Source organism: Anguilla anguilla, chromosome 10, assembly GCF_013347855.1.
Source record: "Anguilla anguilla isolate fAngAng1 chromosome 10, fAngAng1.pri, whole genome shotgun sequence".
In the NCBI taxonomy this organism is placed as follows: Eukaryota; Metazoa; Chordata; class Actinopteri; order Anguilliformes; family Anguillidae; genus Anguilla; species Anguilla anguilla.
Genome location: NC_049210.1, coordinates 44,234,215 through 44,254,724, shown reverse-complemented (window position 1 = coordinate 44,254,724; position 20,510 = coordinate 44,234,215). Strand labels below are relative to the sequence as shown.

The 20,510-nt window shown below is 39.2% G+C and overlaps 1 protein-coding gene across 1 annotated transcript in view; it reads left to right on the top strand.

The window, feature by feature from the left end:
• Window positions 1–20,510, top strand: part of LOC118207034 (contactin-associated protein-like 4) — a 58,886-nt gene that overhangs the window by 4,380 nt on the left and 33,996 nt on the right. Inside the window, exons 2-3 of the mRNA XM_035380296.1 lie at window positions 11,986–12,096; window positions 17,264–17,457. Coding sequence (XP_035236187.1) covers window positions 11,986–12,096; window positions 17,264–17,457 — 305 coding nt within the window. The remainder of the gene's footprint in view (window positions 1–11,985; window positions 12,097–17,263; window positions 17,458–20,510) is intronic.

Here is a 20,510-nt window from a genome sequence, read left to right as displayed (position 1 = left end):
GCTCTTGTTCTTTTGTCTTAGCAGTTATTTCTTGAGAGGCAGATTTAGATTAGGTTACATTGAGATATGTCCTTATTGCATACGCAACATCCTGCATCTGCCTGTATTGCTGTACTTACAGTATAGTACTAACTGGCTTACAGTAAAATCTTTCAAGGACTTGGTTTCACCTTTCACCTTCAGACAAATGTAAATTTCTGACTATCTATGCACTAATACACAAAGCAAATATATCGGTTGTTCTACAGTGCCACACTGCTGCTTGCTGTTGGGCCTATAAATGTACAAATTGATTCACAGAGCATTCATTCATGAAATGTGGAACAATTAGGACTCAGCATTACCTGAAAATCTGTGTTTCCTGATCCTTAAATTCCACAGACACACTACTTTTTTGTAGCCATGCCATTGGTACCCAAATGCAAGCAGAGAGGTTGCAAACTCTGGATATCTTCTGTGAAAAAGTGAAGCTAAAATAATCTTAAATGTCATGGCTCTAGTGGTTATATTATTTGAACACATTACTGTAAATTTCAAATGAAAAAAACATGATTTAATTCCTATTTACATGCTTATTAGTGCAAGTATACTTGAGGTGCTTTTTGAGTAGTTGATGGGTTTAACTGACCGAGATGGTGGCACACATAGTCTAGTACTTGCATAGCAAATTTGATGCAAATTGATCAAATTGGAAATAGGATTCAGTTAGTAGCATGTTGCACATAAGGTGTGCAAACACTTCAACCCTGACATCTAAGATCCATAGATGTGTAAAACGTTTTGTTCAAATACAAAACTGCACTTTATAAGAAGGTGCTAATTATGTAAATGGTTGCAAATCCAACATGTAAATAAGCCTTGGAAAAATGTGTGATATTGTATCAGGAACATACAATCTGTGGAACTTTGTAACTGTCTGTGGTATATTTAGTATTTAAATAAATCCTCTTAAGAATGGTATTTGAATGGAATCTATACTACCATAGTATGTCTGACAAGTTCCTTATAGATGGTGTTTTGCTCTTGGAGTAGAACACTTTCACCCACCATATTTTGTATTACTTTGTCTGAAATTTATTGCCATTCTTTTATGAATATTTGTGAATATTATTCTTTATCTGGCTTAGTCCCCATGCATCATGATTAGGTGATTACCCTGGAAGAGTTATTTAGCTCTGTAATGAATTTTTGTGGTATCCTTACTTTCCATTTAATTTTGAGATTTATCATGGTTTTGCTGGAAAAGTGTAAGACTTATACATGTTCTACTGTTTCAGCGAAACTACATAAAGTGTAAAATAATGACGTCAAAACATGTTGTAGTATATTTAGGAAGTATTTGGTAGTGGACATTATTGTGAACTGATGTGCACACTCTACACTGTCTGTGCATGCACTATGGTTGTGAACTTCATTCCTGGTCCTGGAAAGTCGACAGGGGCCTGCTGGTTTTTGGTGTCACTCTGCACTTGATCAAGTAAAGTGATCGATTACACGGATAACTCCCCTCATCTGGTTTCTTGAGTCTGAATTGGTTGCTGATGTTAAGGTGAAAACAAGAACCAGCAGACCCTGTGGCTCTCCGGGACCATGAATGAAGATCTTTGGACTATGAATGAAGATCTCTGCACTATGGAGTAATGGTTACTAGACAAGGGCATATTTACTATGTTAGTTTTACATCTTTAAAACTGGGGGAAACTAACACAGTAAATATAATTCCCTAGCAACCAATACTCCATAGGCACTGCCTAGTGCCTGAAGTACATTAATTTATTAAATGTATTAGGCTATCATTTCTGTTTACAGTAATGATGTGAAATTTATCAAAATTTTCTGCAAGACTGTAGAATAATCAACACAATACATTCTCTGTACAGCACTTTGTTTCAGTGTGCAATGCTATAACTACTTTATTTAGTTTAAAGCTGTGTTAAAACAAACAAAACTTTATTCAGTTATATTATTTTAATGAAATATGCCTGTAATTGATGAATATGTTTTCTGTATACAAACTTATTCATTCCATTTGTTCTGTGGCAAATCCAAGACTGATGTTATTCTTACAAAGCAGACTGCACTGTATTTAAATGTTAACATTTTCAAGATGTTAGTCAGCATGGCTAAAGATCCAAGTTACTGGTTTATTTTCCCATCTTCAATTAAACTCAAGTACTCCCCGGTTTCCAAGCTGTAATATGGATTTCTGCCCTTGCAAATCAAATACATCGCTAGTGCCTTGATCAAAAATATAATTATTCTCAGTGACATCCTCACAAATGTGATCTTCTTATCACAATGAAGAATTTAATAATGCTACATAGCCTGCCATCATCTAGCTAAATTGTCAAGTATGCAGGGTTTAATATTTAATCGAAAAATTAATAATTTAAATACTGCAGTATTGACTCTGTTATTAGGACCCAGGAACTGCCTCAGAACATGTATGTTTTTATGACAGTATATTGAATGCGTGCTTGAGTCACTAGGCTTCTGGACATTGTTCTCAGGTCCACTGTTCTAAATTCCACCCCTAAAACTTAACAAACTTTTCATTAACTAAAGAGAAACTTTATTTAGGCTGTAGGTTTTACAAACCCATTGTGCTTTAATGCTTTTTTGGAATACAAATGTGTTCTTTAAATATGTCCTTTCCTGTGAAAACGTAAATCACAGTCCAGAGCTATTTACTATCTAGCCAAAAGTTGTTCTTTGGCTGTGTTAAAAAAAAAAACATGATAACAGTGTTACCTTGTTAATATGTTTTTATTCATCTTGATATAACAAACTTTCGGTGATGTTTTGGATGGCTGAGCTGGAGTTATGAATATGCTGAGAAACTGATGCATTCCTCATTTGAATAAGAACCAGCAGGACTGTTTTACAAATGTAGTACCATCTTATGGATGGAGCAATGCCACCGTGTTAGATTGAGACACTGTAGAAAAATCCAGAGATGTTGAGAGATCTTGGGAAATAATGGCTTTGGGGGGTAAATTGAGCTGGTGTGTTGTGCTAGGTGTGGTCACGGGGCCAGGTGTTGATAGAATAAGAAAGAAGACTGTAAATTGACCATTTTGGTGGTTTAATTTACTGTCATTTATAGATGAGCTAACAGTATCAAACAAATGGGCAAACATATGCGTACACACAGTTGCTGTATGTGTACAATTAAGGGTTGGGGAGATATTAGCGGCTATCACATAGCAGCTTGGTTCATGTGAATCTCACCCTATGCCTAATTAGAGGCCAGACAAAAGCAATAAACAACTTGCAACAAGTCAGCTAGTCAAGCCTCGCTGTCCGTGGTCCTGAAGGTCTCCTGAGCTCAGAAGAAATAGCTGGCAGCTTCATCAGTGGTTCAGGCTGGTTTATTCCCATGCGATCCTCCTCCTCCCTCCCCGGAATTGCAGTCTGTCTCCAAGATCCTCAGTTGGAGATTGTGGTTCCACGTTGAGAGAAAGATTTCAGATGGGCCTGACTGACTTTGTTTTGGGGCGGTGGGGGGGGGGGGGGGGGGGGGGGGAGAAGCAACATGGGGCCTAACAAATTAAGAAAACTTCAGGAGGTAAACTTCCTTTAAATGTTCAAATGAACGTCATGGGATCTCTTCTCCGGAATGATATTAACTGGTGTTGGAAATGGGCCAGTCAACTTTTGAGAAGTTTATTTTTAAATTGAAAATGACAAGCATAAATATAGCCAGGGCTTCTGCGTGATTCTCACTGTTAATCAAGACAGAGAAATGCCACACAACATCATGGTCTGCGTGATACTATACATTGGTGAGATATATTTTAAAACTGCACTGCACATAATGATGCCAGCCGTTGAGTATTTCCACCACAAAGGGACATTTTCTATTAAAGGAAAGAAATTCAAAAGAATAGTGAGCTGGTTGAATATGTTGCGTGCTTTGTTGTGATAGAGCAACCTCATTAGCTTGTATAAACAAAGGAGAGCGCTCCCTGAATGTAAAGGCTCCTGTTTGTGCCTGCGCAATATTTCACCGCATTGTTAAGTGTCAGGTCCAGACAGGAAAAATAACTGTCTGGGGACCACGAGGCAGCATTTATGACGATTGTTGGAATAGTCACTCGCACGTAAAGTAAATCAGCTGTCAACGCAGCCTTTTGTGGTGCCGTGAAAGCGAAGCACTCCACACTCTCCTGTTGCACGCTGCGGCGTACGTCTCTCTCGCGCGGAAAGGTCTAAAGAGCGCTTTGTTGAAGCTGAAGACCAAATCGAAGAGAAACCGCGAAATCCCCTTTAATCAGCTGGAGAGTCGCTGATCTACATTTAAGATATGTTATGCCTTTTTTTTTTACGACGTGACAAATCAGTGCCTCTGGAGGCCCGACAGGAACATTCTAGAGGGCCGGGAGACCATTATTTAGCTTGCCAAACCTGCCTTATCGAATCAGCGGGCTTTGAAAAAAGTTGACCTTTCTCACTTTCCCGTGCTGTCAGAGCTGTCGAAGGCCAAGAATGCTTGAGCTTTCTGTCGGGCCTTCGTGAGTCACCAGCAGGCGCGCACAAAAAGTGCCCAGATTCCAGTTTCCATAAGTTGACAGCTTCTCAGTAGCTGAATGTATTTTACTCTTATCTGTAAAAGAGAAGACTGCAGGATGTTTGATACCTTAGTGGTAAATGTGCACCTCCAGATATGCTTGAGTCCAGTATTACCAACATAATCACACACAGTTTTTTTTTTTTTTTTTTGGCTTGTCCAATCACTAATCATTGCTCACACATTGCTCGTTGCTTTCAGAACATGTGATTATTTAAAAAAAAAAAGATTGGGTTGTCATACAGTACGCATCAGTCCATGACAGTCGTCAGCTCACACGTGTGGTGTCTGCAAGTCCTAAGCTTTTGCTTTGTTGAAAGTGGTTATTTATTAAAATGCAGAATGTTGTGAGATAGAGGTTGCGGTATAGCACTGCTATTACACCCATTTCCATTGGAAATATTATTATTAATTGGTGTAATGTTTTATGGCGTGGAGATATGGCGGTCAGTGGCTGAAATGTATAACAGAGCCCTTGGCTGACTGTGGATGGGGAGCACTTAATTGAAGAGTTCTAAAGGAATTTTCCTAATCAATGGGAATTTAATCAAATCTGTGTTAAGTGAAAGTAATCGATAAAAGACAGTGTTATTTCAGATTGAAATAAAACAAAAATCCATAACAAATAAAAATTATTAATTGAAACCACAAATAACTTTGGGAGCTGTGGGAAATGCAGGTGCTTTGCCTGCGTAATAAAATTTGGCTCCGCAATAACTGTGTAGAAATGCTGTTTTTTTTGTGCCTGGTTAAACTGCTCATAGTCTGGGTTTCATGTGGAATATTGCATAAAGGTTTGAATGTGCCTGTCATGCAGTGCAGTTTACCATTAACCTCAAGCGTAACCCTGCACATGAACCGTTATCCAAAACCCAGGCGTTTCAGTAGCCCTATATAAATATGCCCGTCAGCGCAGTCATCGTGAGTCGCTCGCAATTAAGCGGTATGTGCTTATTTAGCTTGAGCTTAACTCTATAAACACGCTTAAAAATTCATGTCGAGGATCCCAGGGGAACTATACATTTCAGCAGCATCTGGCTCAATCAGCCATAACAAGCTATGAGGTACTTTCACTTCTACTCTTTCATTCCACATGTGATATGTGACGACTAAAATTTTTTTGTGTCATTTTATTTCAATTCGATATTATATCATGTATCCTTGATGACCATTCTTTGTATGTCATGGCTTGCCGGCTATGAATTAATTCACTCAGTTGGTACCTTAGTCTTGTGGCTCACCTTGATTTGCATTTTGCCTAGATTCAATCAATTTTGACTCATTATTTTATACAAGTGTTTATTTTTCTTCATATCATAATTCGATTAGGGCAAAGATGAACAAAAACATGTTTGCGCTTATGAAAATGTCATTGTGTTTGTCCGGCTGTTAAATTTTAAGACAAATGTTGATTGAGTCCAAGCATGTTCTGCATTACAGGATTGTAAATTATAGCCTATATCTTATTATAGCTTGAGCAAAGCAGACAACAACTTAATTTAAACTTGTCTGGCACACAGGGAATATAAATTCTTACGCAAGCCCACTCTGACTGCGACTGTTTTTACCAGCTCATCGTGGTTGGCACTCATATCTTATCTTTCAAATTTGATTAAAAAACTGAATTCTTAAGACTTTTTTATTCACAGCTTCCTCTTCTGAGGCTCAGGAAATCTAGCTAGCAGAACTATTGGAATAAATAACACTAAATCGAGATTAAGTTGAGAAAATTAATGGTCGAATTTATGATGAGATTATTTTAGTTCAGCTCCGCTGCCGCAAAGTTGCTGTTGACGGCTCCCGAAATGTTGTTTTTCTCTCTCTGTAGGATTGTGTTAGCTTTTTCCCAGCCAAGCACAAATTTGTATCCCAATTATGAGTCTGATTCAAAGACTGGTTCTGGTAGATGGTAAATGGACTGCATTCATATAGCGCTTTTATCCAAAGCACTTTACAATTGATGCCTCTCATTCGCCAGAGCAGTTAGGGATTAGGTGTCTTGCTCAAGGACACTTCGACACACCCAGGGCGGGGTTTGAACCGGCAACTCTCCGACTGCCAGACAATCGGTCTTACCTCCTGAGCTATGTCGCCCCCCCGGTTCTGGATTATAGTCCTCCAGGACAGGCCTAACAAGCATTAATAAGAGGCCCGCTTAATTTTTTTTATTTCTTTAATAACAACATGATCTCTCATGAAACTTATGAATGAATTTGACAACAAACATATTATATTTATATCCTGATGGGATAACAGGTTCATCTGCCCGAGTGGCAGCCTAACTGCACAACCCTGTTCCTGGAGATCTACCGTCCTGTACGTTTTCACTCCAACCCTAACAAAGCACACCTCCATTCAACAGCTAGAGCAGGGCTGCCCAAAGACTTTCCCAAGTGGCTAAAAATATACACATGACACAAGCGCAAGGCTAGGCCCTGTGTTTGAGACATCGCAGGTTGTTAGCCGACTAATGTGCGCGGGGGGGGGGGGGGGGGGGGGGAGCGATAGCGCAATACTGCTGGCAGTGCCCTGCCTGGGGTGTACCCCGCCCAGGGTGTAGCAGGTTTTCGGCAGGTCCTCAGGTTTCCCCTGCACTCATACCCTTCATATGCCGGGGCAGTGCCAGAAAATCGGAAAAGGCCATCGGCTGTCATCGGCGAGATTAATGGCTGTCTTCAGGTTCAGATTAGCCCTCTTTTCAAGCGCCGTGTGGCCTGTGGTTTCAAACCATCTCTGGCATTCTGGCAAGCGCATCAGAGAACGCCCGTTCAGCTGGAACGGTGTCATCACTGGAGGCGCTTTTGTTGATTTCAAATTAGGGAGCGACAGAAAATAGAAACATTAATTTTTTATTATATTTATAAAATGAACCCTGCCTTATCAGAGAAATGACAAGTTAATAATTGGCAAGTTAAATGCCAATGAAGTAACTAAAATATCTTATTTAGAGCTTGGTTTAAATTTCCCAGATCATAACTGACTGTGATGTGCGATCAGAGTATTGAAGAGATTGCACATCTGGGTCAATTATGATTGACTCTGAAAGTCATTTTGTGGGTATTGCTTGGGTGATTGTAAATAGGACGCATTTAGAAACGAGAATCTCATTGGTAAACCTGTGTGGTTTTGTTAACAGTTTTATTGCTACAGCCCCATTGGACATTAGAATCTCCTTTAGGAACCTTTGAAAAGAGAACGGCTGTTCCAGGATGCAAGCGCCAAGTGTGTGTGTGTGTGTGTGTGTGTGTAAAAGTGTGTGTAGGATACTTCCTGTAATCCGGTAATGTGAGCCTTATAATGCAGAAGAGCTGATTGATTGTTTGCTCTCCCCCACATATGTTTAGGACTTAATGTGTGGGCCTACAATTTGTCCAATTGATGTTCTTTAAGTGAATAAAAGCAAGTTTGTTATCCTAGAGAAATATTCCGGGAAAAAAACAAAACATGCTGACATCTACCAGAAACAGAACTTTTGCCACAGGAAAACAGCTCTAGAAAATGCTAACGTGGCATATTATTTTACACTTTATCACTACACAGCGTTCAGTGATTTTTATGTCAGTGCAAGTTCATTGTTCTGCTATTATGTTAGAAAACCAGCAATTGTTAATGAGCTGTTAATTTGATTTTAATTTCAACACAATGTGCAAGTAGCTGATATATCAGAATAGCCTGTGATGTGGCATGAACAAATGCTTAATTTGCACTCTCTTGTGTTTTGTTGACACTGATTAATTACGTTTGTCTTGAATTAACACATTAAACATTTCAGGGTCAGAATTATATTATGAAGCTGTCAGATTTATTTACTAAAGATGTAAAAATGTAAAATGTCCAGTTTTAATTCAACTCTAACAGTGTTAATTCAACTCTGACAGATAGCATTTGGTCCCACTGTGGACCAAACCAGAGTGGGACCAAATGTTATCTGAATAACACTGGAAATGTTACTGTGTAGTGTGTAGGAGGATTGTGTTTGTATGCATGTGCATTAGAATAACAATATTGACAGATAGTGATGCAAAGGGTCTCATTTAAACTGACCGCAAAGCTTTTAGACCTATTCGCACAACATAACACTCATTCCTTTTTTTGCTGGTTCATCAGTTAATTCCTGACATTTAACTGTCATTCCTTTAGATACAGTACTGTATGTGTATAGGCCTATCCCCTGGCAAGCTATTAAAAAATATCAGGATAATAGTGTCTGAGAGGATTTTCAAGTGGTTATTGTTTTCTTTGGCAATTTTAGATTGGATTAGAGCTTTATTTGTCCTCATGTGGAGATTCATTTATACAGTCCGTCAGAAACACAGGTAGAAACACAAGTACATCTGTCCATGGCATACACATGTTTCATAATGATTAATGTTATGTTTAAGGGAACTTTAGGTATGTACATATTTGCTAACCCCTCAGGTGATACAACCATGGATGGACATTTATTTTTTCAAGCGATGTGTTTGGCTTGTGGGACCTCTGTGAGAAGACGGCTTCCATGTTAGTAGAACTGTGGCACTGAGGTTGTTTTTTTTCTTCTGTTACCTGAATTAGACAGAACCAAGTGCCAAATTAATCTATTTTTAATAGATTAATTTGCTAATTAATTATACTCACAATTAGTGAAGAATTTTCACACCAGTTTCTTTGACTTGGTGTGGATCACAGTCAAGGTAACAGCTGCCTGAGTATTTTTTTAACTGAAAATTACATTATTCATGTTCCTGAAGGGTGGATCGTTGCATCAGAGGATATTACAGTTACTCATATTCTGGACAATTATGAAATTATGTTCCTGTGTATGAGTAAAGTTAAATAGCCTAACAGCCTGCATGGAGGCTGAGGACACCGTGTGATTGGTCCCTTCCTTTCTTGCAATCAAAACCTCACTTGAAGCTTAAGGGAATGAAAGAGGTAGAGCTAATGAAAATTTTGACTCATATTATATTATATTTTTATATGTATATTTTGTTTTTGAAAAGGAAGTAGTTTTAGCAAGATTATTTGCAGTAATCAGGGAGAAAGAGGCTGTTTCCACATTTTTCTGAAGCCAGAGCAGAAGATGGGGACTGATGTATATTTCATAAATAATTTTTAACTGCAACTTATTTAACTTTTTTTTTTTGCATGATGAATGTTCAATTCAGGCCATTGTGTTTCTTAATGTGGAGGCAATTTAAAGCAAATGAGCATGTATGCTGCCTTGAATTTTCCACATAATGATGGATGTTCTTATTCACAAGATTCCTGGGTAAATTACCCAGTGGCTATTTTCTTTCCATTGTTGCTTCTGGTGAAGTCTGCTCACGGAATATGGGCTGTGGTTATGTATTATATATTTTATGTTACATCTTAGTTTCTGTTAGGAGGACCTGGAAAATGTTTTCCCAAGATGATGTTTGATTAAATATGAGACTAAAGTCTGCGAATAGTTTTCATTTACAATAATAATCAACGTGTAACTGGCCTAGTCATATTCCAGTTGGGTTTCATAGACTCCAAAGCTCCTTGTCTCATACATAATTACATACTTTTTGTCATAGATATAAACCTCCGTGCTGCATGCGGGAGTGTTGTTTGAGTTCTTACAACATTATTGCACAGTTAGGCCCATAATAATTCCAATGGATATTACTCCTTGAAAATGGTAATGCAAATTATGAGCAAAGACAGAATGGCCCTTGTTTTATTGAGACTATATTCAGGCATTGTTGGTCCAAACACGTTGTTTCAAGAACTTGAAGTCTTTAATATACAGCCACCATCAAATGTACTTTCAAGTTGCGAGCCTGTGTTTGTAGTGCTATATTTTAACAAGCCTCATGTTTTAAGTATTCAAACCACATATTTCAAACAGCACAAAAACACAAACACACACACACACACACACACACATTAACAGGAAAAAAAGGGAACTCAGAGACTGAGAAAATACAATACTTTCATAAAAGCATCTGAATGAGCCAAATGTTTCCTTATTTTCAGTCTCATGGACTGCTCTGTCATTTCAGCCTACCGAACAGTAATTCTGCCCAAAACAGAACAATGAAAAAAAAAGATAATTTGCTTGAGTGAAAAATGTTCCGTATTATTCCACACTTCCCTTCCAACATTGACAGTACTTAAAATAATGGTTAGAGGTACATAAAAGCTTTTTTTCCCAGCATAGTTACTGAAATATACATCATGACCTTTATTCAGCCCAAAAATAGTGTGCACAATCCTTAAAATTGCTGAAGAAACTAAAAAGTGCTGCTTTTTCAATCCCGCACAAATGATCATTTATGTTTACCTCTGTGGGGGAAAAAAAGTCTTATTGTTTGTGAAAAAAACAATATTACAAAGTCTTGTTGTTTTTCCAGTGATTATTTAAGGGCATATTATACTTTATAATGGTAGAATAATGTATTAATTTACATTACATTACATTTTATTAATTGAGCAGATGCTCTAGTTCAAGAACAACTTTTTTTTTTTTAACATATAATCCATTTGCACAGCTGGATATTTTACAGAAGCAATTCAGGTTCAGTGCCTTGCCCAAGGGTACACTGGCAATTTGATCATTGGGAAGTCCATAGTGAATTCGAATGCAAAGTTAAGAATTGCATTTGATTTAAATTAAATAAGATATTCAGTGCCTGGTGAGTTATGCAGTAACCCTTTAAGCACAATCTTCCCCATGTATTTATATATTTAATGTTGAAAGAGGTAGCTAAGACAGTGGCAATCAGAAATGGAGTGACTGTATCAGTATAATTTACTTCAGCAGTTGTCATAAAAATATCAGCAACAGCAACGGCACAACTTCAGTTTCACTGAACAGATCAGTTAAAAAAAAAGTTCACTTTTCGATCAAATTCTGAACAGCGAAATCACCGACATTCCCGTGAAGGAATACAAATGTTATTCCACATCTTTATTTATGTCTTTTAGGGGTCAAAACCGTATAAAAGGCGCACTGCGACGCCGTTTCTGTGCTGCGTTTTATTACTCTGAGGGAAAGTCTCTGAATTTCCCCGGGCTCGGCCCGTTTGACAAGGACGGTCGGGTTCCGGAATGATAAGGCCCACTTCGGAATACTCCGCCGCGCACCTCATGAATATCATAAAACATTCATATTTCAGCGGCGTGAGACTCACCCAGACCCGCCCAAACGCGCCCTGTGCTGCCCGAGGCTCTGCACAGTATGGGACACATGGGCCAATATGGTGGTCCAGGCTAAAACTAGCCATATCCACGCCATTTAGGCAAGACTCTGTGGCTGTGCTTGTGGGTAAGGGCCTTTAGTGACTGAGCCACACAGGAGTAGGGGGAGAAAATATGTAGTTTTATGACTTTGCCATGTAATTTACCTTGTCAGTGTAAACAATGCGGCTCTATTGTTGAATGGCTCTTTGCGTCTCTCCGAACAGATAATTGTGACGGCCATCTTGTCTCGAGTCTGCCTCAGTCTTCGTTCAACAGCTCGTCGCAGTTGTCCAACATACATGGCCCTGGATTCGCCAAGCTCAACAGAAGAGATGGTGAGTATGCTTAAAGGTCGTTAATAGAACTTGAGCATTGAGAGTACAGGCTTGTCAAGAAAATGGTGCTTACGTTTTTCGTATTGTGTTCAGTGTTAGTAAAGCTTGCTTCTTCGTAATGATGAATTATGCTGACCAGAGCCACAGTATATCTGTCTGAAATTTTTTAAATACTTTTTTGGACAACAATGGAGTTATATGACTTCTGGTATATCGTTGTTGGCTAGATAGACAATAATTGTTTGTAAGCAAAATTCATTGAGAATTGGGCAGAAATTTTTTTGGTTTTGGTGTTTTCATAGGATATGTTGACAATGCAGGACATGGTGTATCAAATGACACACATCGTATGCCTATTTGCATTTATTAACATACATATTTATGAATGTCAGTGTGGCACTTAATAAAGGGGCTATAACTACCTATGAAGGAGTTATGTAACTTTTATAAAGGGCCGTTCATAGAAAGTTGTACTGTGTAAAGTGTGACCTAATTCAGCCAAGCCATTTGAATTTCCCAATTCAAACTGCCAAAAAAAAGTTTGCCGTTAACTGTCCATCTGTTTGATTTTATTGGTTTACTAAAGACTTTGCTTAGCTGGCAAATGTATACCTTTGCCTGAGGTTCCAGCAGCCATAGTGCCCCACGATTCTCTCGTGGCTGATGGCCAGTGCTACTGTAAGTGTGGCTGTGTTTGGTTTGCTCTCGGACGGGACAGGTTGCTACTGCAAATTGTGCTCATTAGTGCTCCAACAGAGGGTGGTCGTTCCTATGGACCAAAAATCGAAAACCAGTGCTCCAGTGAAGTGATGGGGAATGTGCAGTGATGTCATGTGCTGTAGGAGGTTAAACCGAGGTTAGAAGTTAAACCTGAGCTCCTGAGGTTTACTGTGGAAATGATCCCATGACACTAATAACGAACGGTAAAGGAGTCCCCTCTGTCCGGGCCAAATTCCGACACCGACGCTATTAGTCTGGGCATCTGTAAGTGATAATTTCCCAGTTTAATCGATGCAATAACTCTCTCCACAGATGTGTGGCAAGTTTTCTGGCATAAGAATGACTTTGATGTGTGGGGGTGGAGGCTGCAATGAATCCACCCCCCCCACCCCCCTTCCCTGCACACACACACACACACACAAACACACACATACACACCCACCACCACTTTTTTTTTTGAAGTTCCAAAAATAAGATGAAAGGTGCCGTATTCATATATTCTATTGTAAATATAATCCAGCTCTTGACCGCAGATCAAGATGAGGGTAAATCTCTCGCACACCGTCGCCGAGCAGATCCGCTGTGTGAATTGTGTCACACAAATTAAATGTATTACAAATGAAATGGTACCGTGGCGAAAGACGGGCACTTCAAAACCGGTGGCCATACATTATTTATCTTGTTGCAGAGTCCGAGGGAATGCTGAATTTAAAATGCTTCTTGAACTTACATCTCCTGTTGTGAATTTGTAACATCATATAATGAATAGCTGATCAACAGATCAAGGCACCTAAATGGTAAAATGGACCTTTCATGTGGTTTTTAAACACATTTGCATTCTAGGGGGTGAGATTTATTTAGTGTGAACGCTTCAGTTTTGTGAATTAATTTTTTATCCGGAATGTCAAGTAAATGTCACGAATACGTAAAAATCAACTTTTCTTGTAACGCAATGGACAGTAGCAAATACACTTTGTGCAAACATTTAGATGCAGAGCCTGAGCATTCAATAAAACCAGCGCTATGTTTGTTCTTTTCTTTCCAATTTGTCCTCAGTGCAGATTCATTTTACATCACACGGCGAGATTTACTGTGTAATGTGGAGCCCTGTCCTGGGCTTTAAAATAATGTGGGGAGATTACTCCTAAGCCCCCACAAACGTGGGTCCTTCACTGGTACCTGAGATGTCGTCCCCGATTACAGGGGGGAAAAAGGATGTTTTCACTCTACAGGAAGCTGCTGTGTATTCCCTGTTTCTTGCACACTGTGGTTCACTCTGAACAGGCCCTGCATACTGACAACACGTTTGAAGGTTCAGCGTTATTTTTGGTGCTTTTTATGCCTCCGCGACGGCACAGCCATGGGCGGAGGCATTATGTTGTCCGTCCGTCCATCCGTCCCGTCCCGATTCTCCTGAACGCGATATCTCAGGAACGCCTTGGGGGAATTTCTTCAAATTTGGCACAAACGTCCACTTGGACTCAAGGATGAACTGATTAGATTTTGGTGGTCAAAGGTCAAAGGTCAAGGTCACTGTAACCTCACAAAACACGTTTTTGGCCATAACTCAAGAATTCATATGCTAATTATGACAAAGTTTCACACAAATGTTTAATAGGATAAAATGATGACATTTTATATCCGCGAGGCGGTATTTCTAGTTTTTTTCTGTGTTGGCTGCGCAGTGCTATTAATTTAATTCAGAAATAGATACAGCACATTGTTAAAAAGAACTCTATGCCGTTTCACTGGCATTTGCAACCTGCTTTGGTTTGTTTGAAAGCAGTGTTTATTATCCTCTCTCATTCATATACATTATAATGAGGGGTAGGAGGCGCAAGACGGGGGAATTGAACTGGGAGCTCTCCGCATCCCATGGGTTATGCCCATTTAATTATTTTTCACTCTGCTGATAAATATTTATCACCCGGCACCTTGCAAGGAAGGACAGTCACAGATTAGATATACTTGAAAAGTAAATCTCTCTGAGACAAACACAAAGCCTATTGCACATGTTTACTCAAGGCTGACCAGAGATACACACCAATATATCGAAACCCAATAGAGAGACGGTATAATAGTTTGTGTACAAATTTTGTGTACAAATTGGCACCACCAACGCCTTCGACACTGGCTTATCAGTTCATGTAAAAGAATATAGTTTCTGTGGAAAAGCATAGTACCAATAGAGTTTACATGGAGGGTGTGATAACTTCAACATAAACATCACACACACATGCACACACACGCACACACACACACGCACAAGTATATAAGTACAAGTATACACTACCAAACTTTCTACCTGACTTTACACTAAGTGGTGCCAAGGTTAATTTTAATTCATTACCTATGGATGGCCAGTACATGAAAGTATTTACATATACACCTTTGATTAGTTAAAATAGCTTTGCATAGGATATTCATTTGCAAGTATAATACATGTAGTGAAGTCAGCTACTGTGTTGTAACAATAATGCCTGCGATATCTGCATGAAGTAGATGTCATTACATTTATTCACTTTAATTTGCAATAGTTACCTTGCCTACAGGCTAGATGACTTCTGTGGATCGTTAAAATCTAAGGGTATGTGCATGATCTCCAATAAAGGAAGGAAGTTCAGTCATTGTGCCTGGTATATGACTTCATACTAATCTGTATGAAGGCAAAAGAACTAATTGGAATTTTTGATGTAACTTGTAATTCATGCTTGACAGCAAATTTAAATCAAAGCTGCCCACTGTTCTTTTAAATTGATAGCCCGGAGCGAAATAATGCACAGGTTTTCCATTTACAGAATCAACGCCCTCTGCGTACTTCTGTACAGTTACCATCCCCCATTATTATGATACTCGAGAGTCACCATAAATTATTTCACCCATAAATCCTCCCCCCCCCCCCCCCCACCTGTAATGTGTAAGGATTACACTGTGAAATGCTCAGTGCTAAATCAACTCTTACAGAGTTCATATGGTCCCTATCGGACTCTTGTGTACACTGTTAGAGCAGAATTAACTCTGGACATTTGACTGTGTGCTGTTTGCTGTTGCAGTCTTGTGCTTTTGGATACACCATTTTCTCCCTTTTTTTGGTGCCTCAGTATTCAGTAAAAAAAAAATACCCAGTGTTAATTAAACTCCAGTTGAGTCCAAGGGAGCCATTATGTACTCTGAAAGAGTTGATTTAACACTGAACATTTTACTGTGTACAAGCATATTGTGTGAGAATAAAAATGCCATTTCATTGTGGACATACAGTATCAATCAATTTTTAAAAATCACAGCAGCCTCCCATCTCCCTCCTAAACCAAACAACATGCTTGTGTGGTCAGAACAAAGTTCTATGGCTTTGACTGAAAAGTACATGCAGTCTTTAAATTCAGAATTTACATCAGAAGCTACCAGTATTCACTCAGTACAGTTGTAAATCATAGTCTAAATCAATATTTAATTTAAAAGTCACTATGGATTTCGGATATAGCACATACAGTGCATTCAGTAATAGATAAATACAGGTAAGCCATACTATAGTTGGGTGAGGTGGATGACAAAATCATTTAAATTCATTTTAGCTGTTCGTGTGGTGAAAGGGTTATGATTAATGCTGGATACAGGCTTGTGGACACATGTTCCATGTTCTATTTGAAACTCCTAAGACCATTTTCTACCTTTTAACATTTATTGGAAAGAAACTTGAACTGATATATTCTCCTACTAAATCTGTGTTTAGGAAATACTATAAACCCACGATTTTTGTCTGGAGATCTCCATCCAATTATCTTAAAATCCAATTTTGTCCACAGTGTTATTCTCAGGTTGCAGTGTCATCAATAACAAGTTACTGGTTAATCTTTCGTTTTTTATCGATTAATAATATTTACATGTATTTGTTGTGTGATGAGGTGTCTGATACTGTGATGTTTGAACTGGACTTGATGTGTTCATGACTATGAATAACTGTACAAAATGAGTATTGTACCTTATCGGACCTGTGTTTTGTAATTGCTCCAATGACCTTCGGTATGCACTTATTGTACGTTGCTTAGGATAAAAGTGTCTGCCAAATAAATGTAGTGTAATGTAATGATGCTGACTTCAGAAGTTTGGAGCAAATACTAAACTCCCAAAGTGTCTATTTCTGGAAAAATCCATCAATGGAACCCTAACATAGTGCTTGATACGCCACATAAAGTCTTATGCTTTGTCTGTGATCTTGAATCTTGTATCTGTCATTTACTGTATTGTGTGTAAAAATCTTATCTCATCTCGACGCTTCTCTCCGAAGCAAAACAGCTCTCTTTATAAAAAAAAAAAAAAAGAAGTTGTGTCATTCTGAAAACCAAACAGTGCCATTGTTTTTATTCAATCCATCCCCGCTCTCTCTGAAAATTAAGGTCTGTTCCGTTCCCCTGGAGCGTTTCATGTTTCTTTTTTTCCCCATTATAAGGCGCGGGCGGATGGTCCCCACTGGAGTCTAACAGATATCAGTGGCTTCAAATTGATTTTGGCCAAAGGACTGAGATAAGAGCTGTCGCCACCCAGGGGCGATATGGCAGCTCAGACTGGGTGACCAGTTACCTCCTGATGTTCAGCGATTCCGGCAGGAACTGGAAACAGTATCGCCAAGAGGGAAGCACTTGGGTGAGTTCCGCGACTGTTTCCACGGATGTTTAATGCCGGGGTAAATGCAGGTTAAATGTATTAAAAGTAAATATGTCGCTTTTTTCTGATGACCTCTTGCGGATGACAGTCACGCCATGGTAATTTTATTCTCTGGTAGCAGAGTTACAGTGCATATAACCAGATAGACACCTGTGATAACTGGTATAAATATAATGTAATCCCCCGAGTATGTGGGAAAGGATATTGCACACAACACATTCATAACAATCACACTGCTGTGCTCTCGAGACAGTGTCTAGCATTGCCCATTGCAGCCGACCACAAATCAATGGAATCGTTTCTGAAAATGTGGTGTGTGCCCCAGTGTCTGGACTTTACAATACAAAATATTTATCAGAGCTGATGCTACATCGTCATGCTACATTACCTAGTCAACATTGGTTTATTTCATTTGGCTCATGAGATCCAGCCTGGTCTCATCACATTTTTGCTTCTTTCTATCTATGGCAAGAGGAATATAATGTTTTATGAGTCATTCATTTAATAGGTGAGTATACAGTATGTAGCAATTTAGACAGCCAGTTACTGGGTAGGTTTATTCTATAGCATACCAAATGCTTACACTCGCTATTATTAGTATCTTTGATCTTGCAGACATTTAGTGTTCTTAATGAAGTTCCATTTAGCTCAAGTTGCACATTGAAAGCATTTAAAATGCACATGCGAATGCACATGTGAACGCATTACAATGGTTCTGAAGAGAACATAAAATGACATTTATTGGAAACATATTAATTACTCTGTGAAAGGCGGAAAGTGCAATTTTCAAAGGCTCCTATTTTTAGACGGCTTCCTAACGTGTAATTTCTGCAACACCACTAAAATCATGAAAGCTTTCCACATCATGCTTTAATACTGCTGGCAGGAGGTGTCAATCATTCCTGCTTCGCTTCCATTTAAGTTGACAATATTTGACATTCGAGCTGTTTTTTTTTTTCTTTCTTCTTCTTCCATTGCACCTTAACCGCATTTAGTCCTAACAGGGATATAGCCGCCTGGCTGTGAAAGAGTAGGGCTGTCAGGCACGGTGTCAGGAATTTGCATCTTAGCCTCTGGCTTATTTTCAAGGGGCATATTAAGTAAATGAGATGCTTTCTGTGAACGATCTCGGCACGAAACGGCATAATTTGTACCGGCTTAACATTCTGCCTCACACAAGAGAACTGACCCATTCAGAGGCATTGAAGATGCTTTTAGCATGAATTATGCAAGAAGGAGAGGGCTGCTTTCTTTCTGAAATGCGGTTTGGGTATGGAGGACCCCATGATGGAGTAAGTACACATTTGCCTGTCATAAAAATGGGTGGGATGTGGTTATTTCGCCATAAAGAAGGTCCTGGAGGTAATGGATGCAATTAAAGAGCCATTACATTGATAAGCATAACATAAGCCTGTATAAATTTAATCACATGGAAAAGTGCATTACACTTCTCTCCGTATGAAATGGGAACATGTTTATTATGTTGGTACCTCGGTAATCGCCATAAAAATAAATTCCAATGTATTAAACTTATGTCAGCTTTCGTAAGGGTTTGTACAATGAGAGTTGAAGGTGGTTGGACAGTAAATTGTCAAAACAGATTAATGAGCAGTGCCAAATAGAATTATTACATTTCATAGTGTATTAGATTTCAGTTGCAAGGGACTTCATATTTTTTTAAAAACCCCATTTAGTTTGATAATCGTGTGATTAAATTATTAGTGAAGACATTAAAACACAATTCGTTTTAGTTTAGTTTTTTACGCGCACACACACATGCTGGTTGACTTTTGGAGTGCTATGTAACACAGTCTTTGCATTTTTCTCTTATTGTTTTCTTTAGAAATGTGTCAAATTAGAAGTGATTCTTCCCATTAGAATATTATTTGAGTCAAGAATAGCCACAATGCTGAATTTACTGCATTTTGAATTATTTAGAGATGGTCTACTTCAACTTGAGTAAAATGAACAATCACAACTATGGAGTGGTTGCTCAGCAACTGATGAAAAGATAGAAACCATACGGAGAGGAAGTGAGCAACCTTTTCATCAGGAATCATTCTTGAATAGAGCCGGGCATGATACAGAATGAATGGATAGTGCTCGCCACAGGTGGGCAATGACCCAACGATCAATGCATGTCCGCAATCAATAGCTGCCTGCAGTCCACGCGCACGAGCAGTCTGGAGGCAGACGGACCGTTAGGCCAGACATTGTAACAGGTGCTTAACCAAAAAGTGAAGGGGCCAAGTTACTGAGTGCAAAAGAAGAAGTTAGAGAAGGAACGCCAACAGACAAAGATAATGGCCAAAAAAGGTGCTCTTTGGTAAGAGGAGGAAAGAGGACTGGCAAACTAAACCCAGAAAGGGTTTAGTTTGCCAGTCATGGCATGGTGGTGCAGTCGGTAGCTCTGTTCAAATCCGGTACTCCGCTTTCCTCCCACTGTCCAAAGACATGCTGGTAGGCTAATTAGGGACTCTAAGTTGCCCATAGGTATGAGTGTGTGTGAGTGAATGGTGAGTGATAGATTGGCAGCCTATTCAGGGTGTATTCCTGCCTCTCACCAAATGCACGCTGGGATAGGCTCCAGCGCCCCCTGCGACCCTGCCTAGGATAAGCGGGCATAGATAATGGATAGATGGCGGAAACATGGCAAGAAAATTTTTAATGTGCCTATGCGTTGCAGCCTCACACGACCTTCATCAGGGCCAACATACCAAGTCAATTATCCTGGCGAGGAATTTGATAGCCGTCAGTACCCAAGCTGAAAATGTCATGCACAAGCTATTTCTTTCTTTTTTTCTTCTTTGTACTTTGCAAATTACGCGCAGCATTCAGAAGCGCATCTGTCTGTGATCCGAAGTGCTCTGCGATGCTTTATGCGAGTTCTTTATGTGAGTCGGTTAGATAAGATGTTCATTATCCAACTCACTCGGGCTGTTAGTCTCGTATTTGCTTTTCTGAGCTGAGTTTTCTCTCAGTCGCAAGCCTTGAATTTATTCCCAGGCATTTCCCTTCTCGTTTGCAGGTGC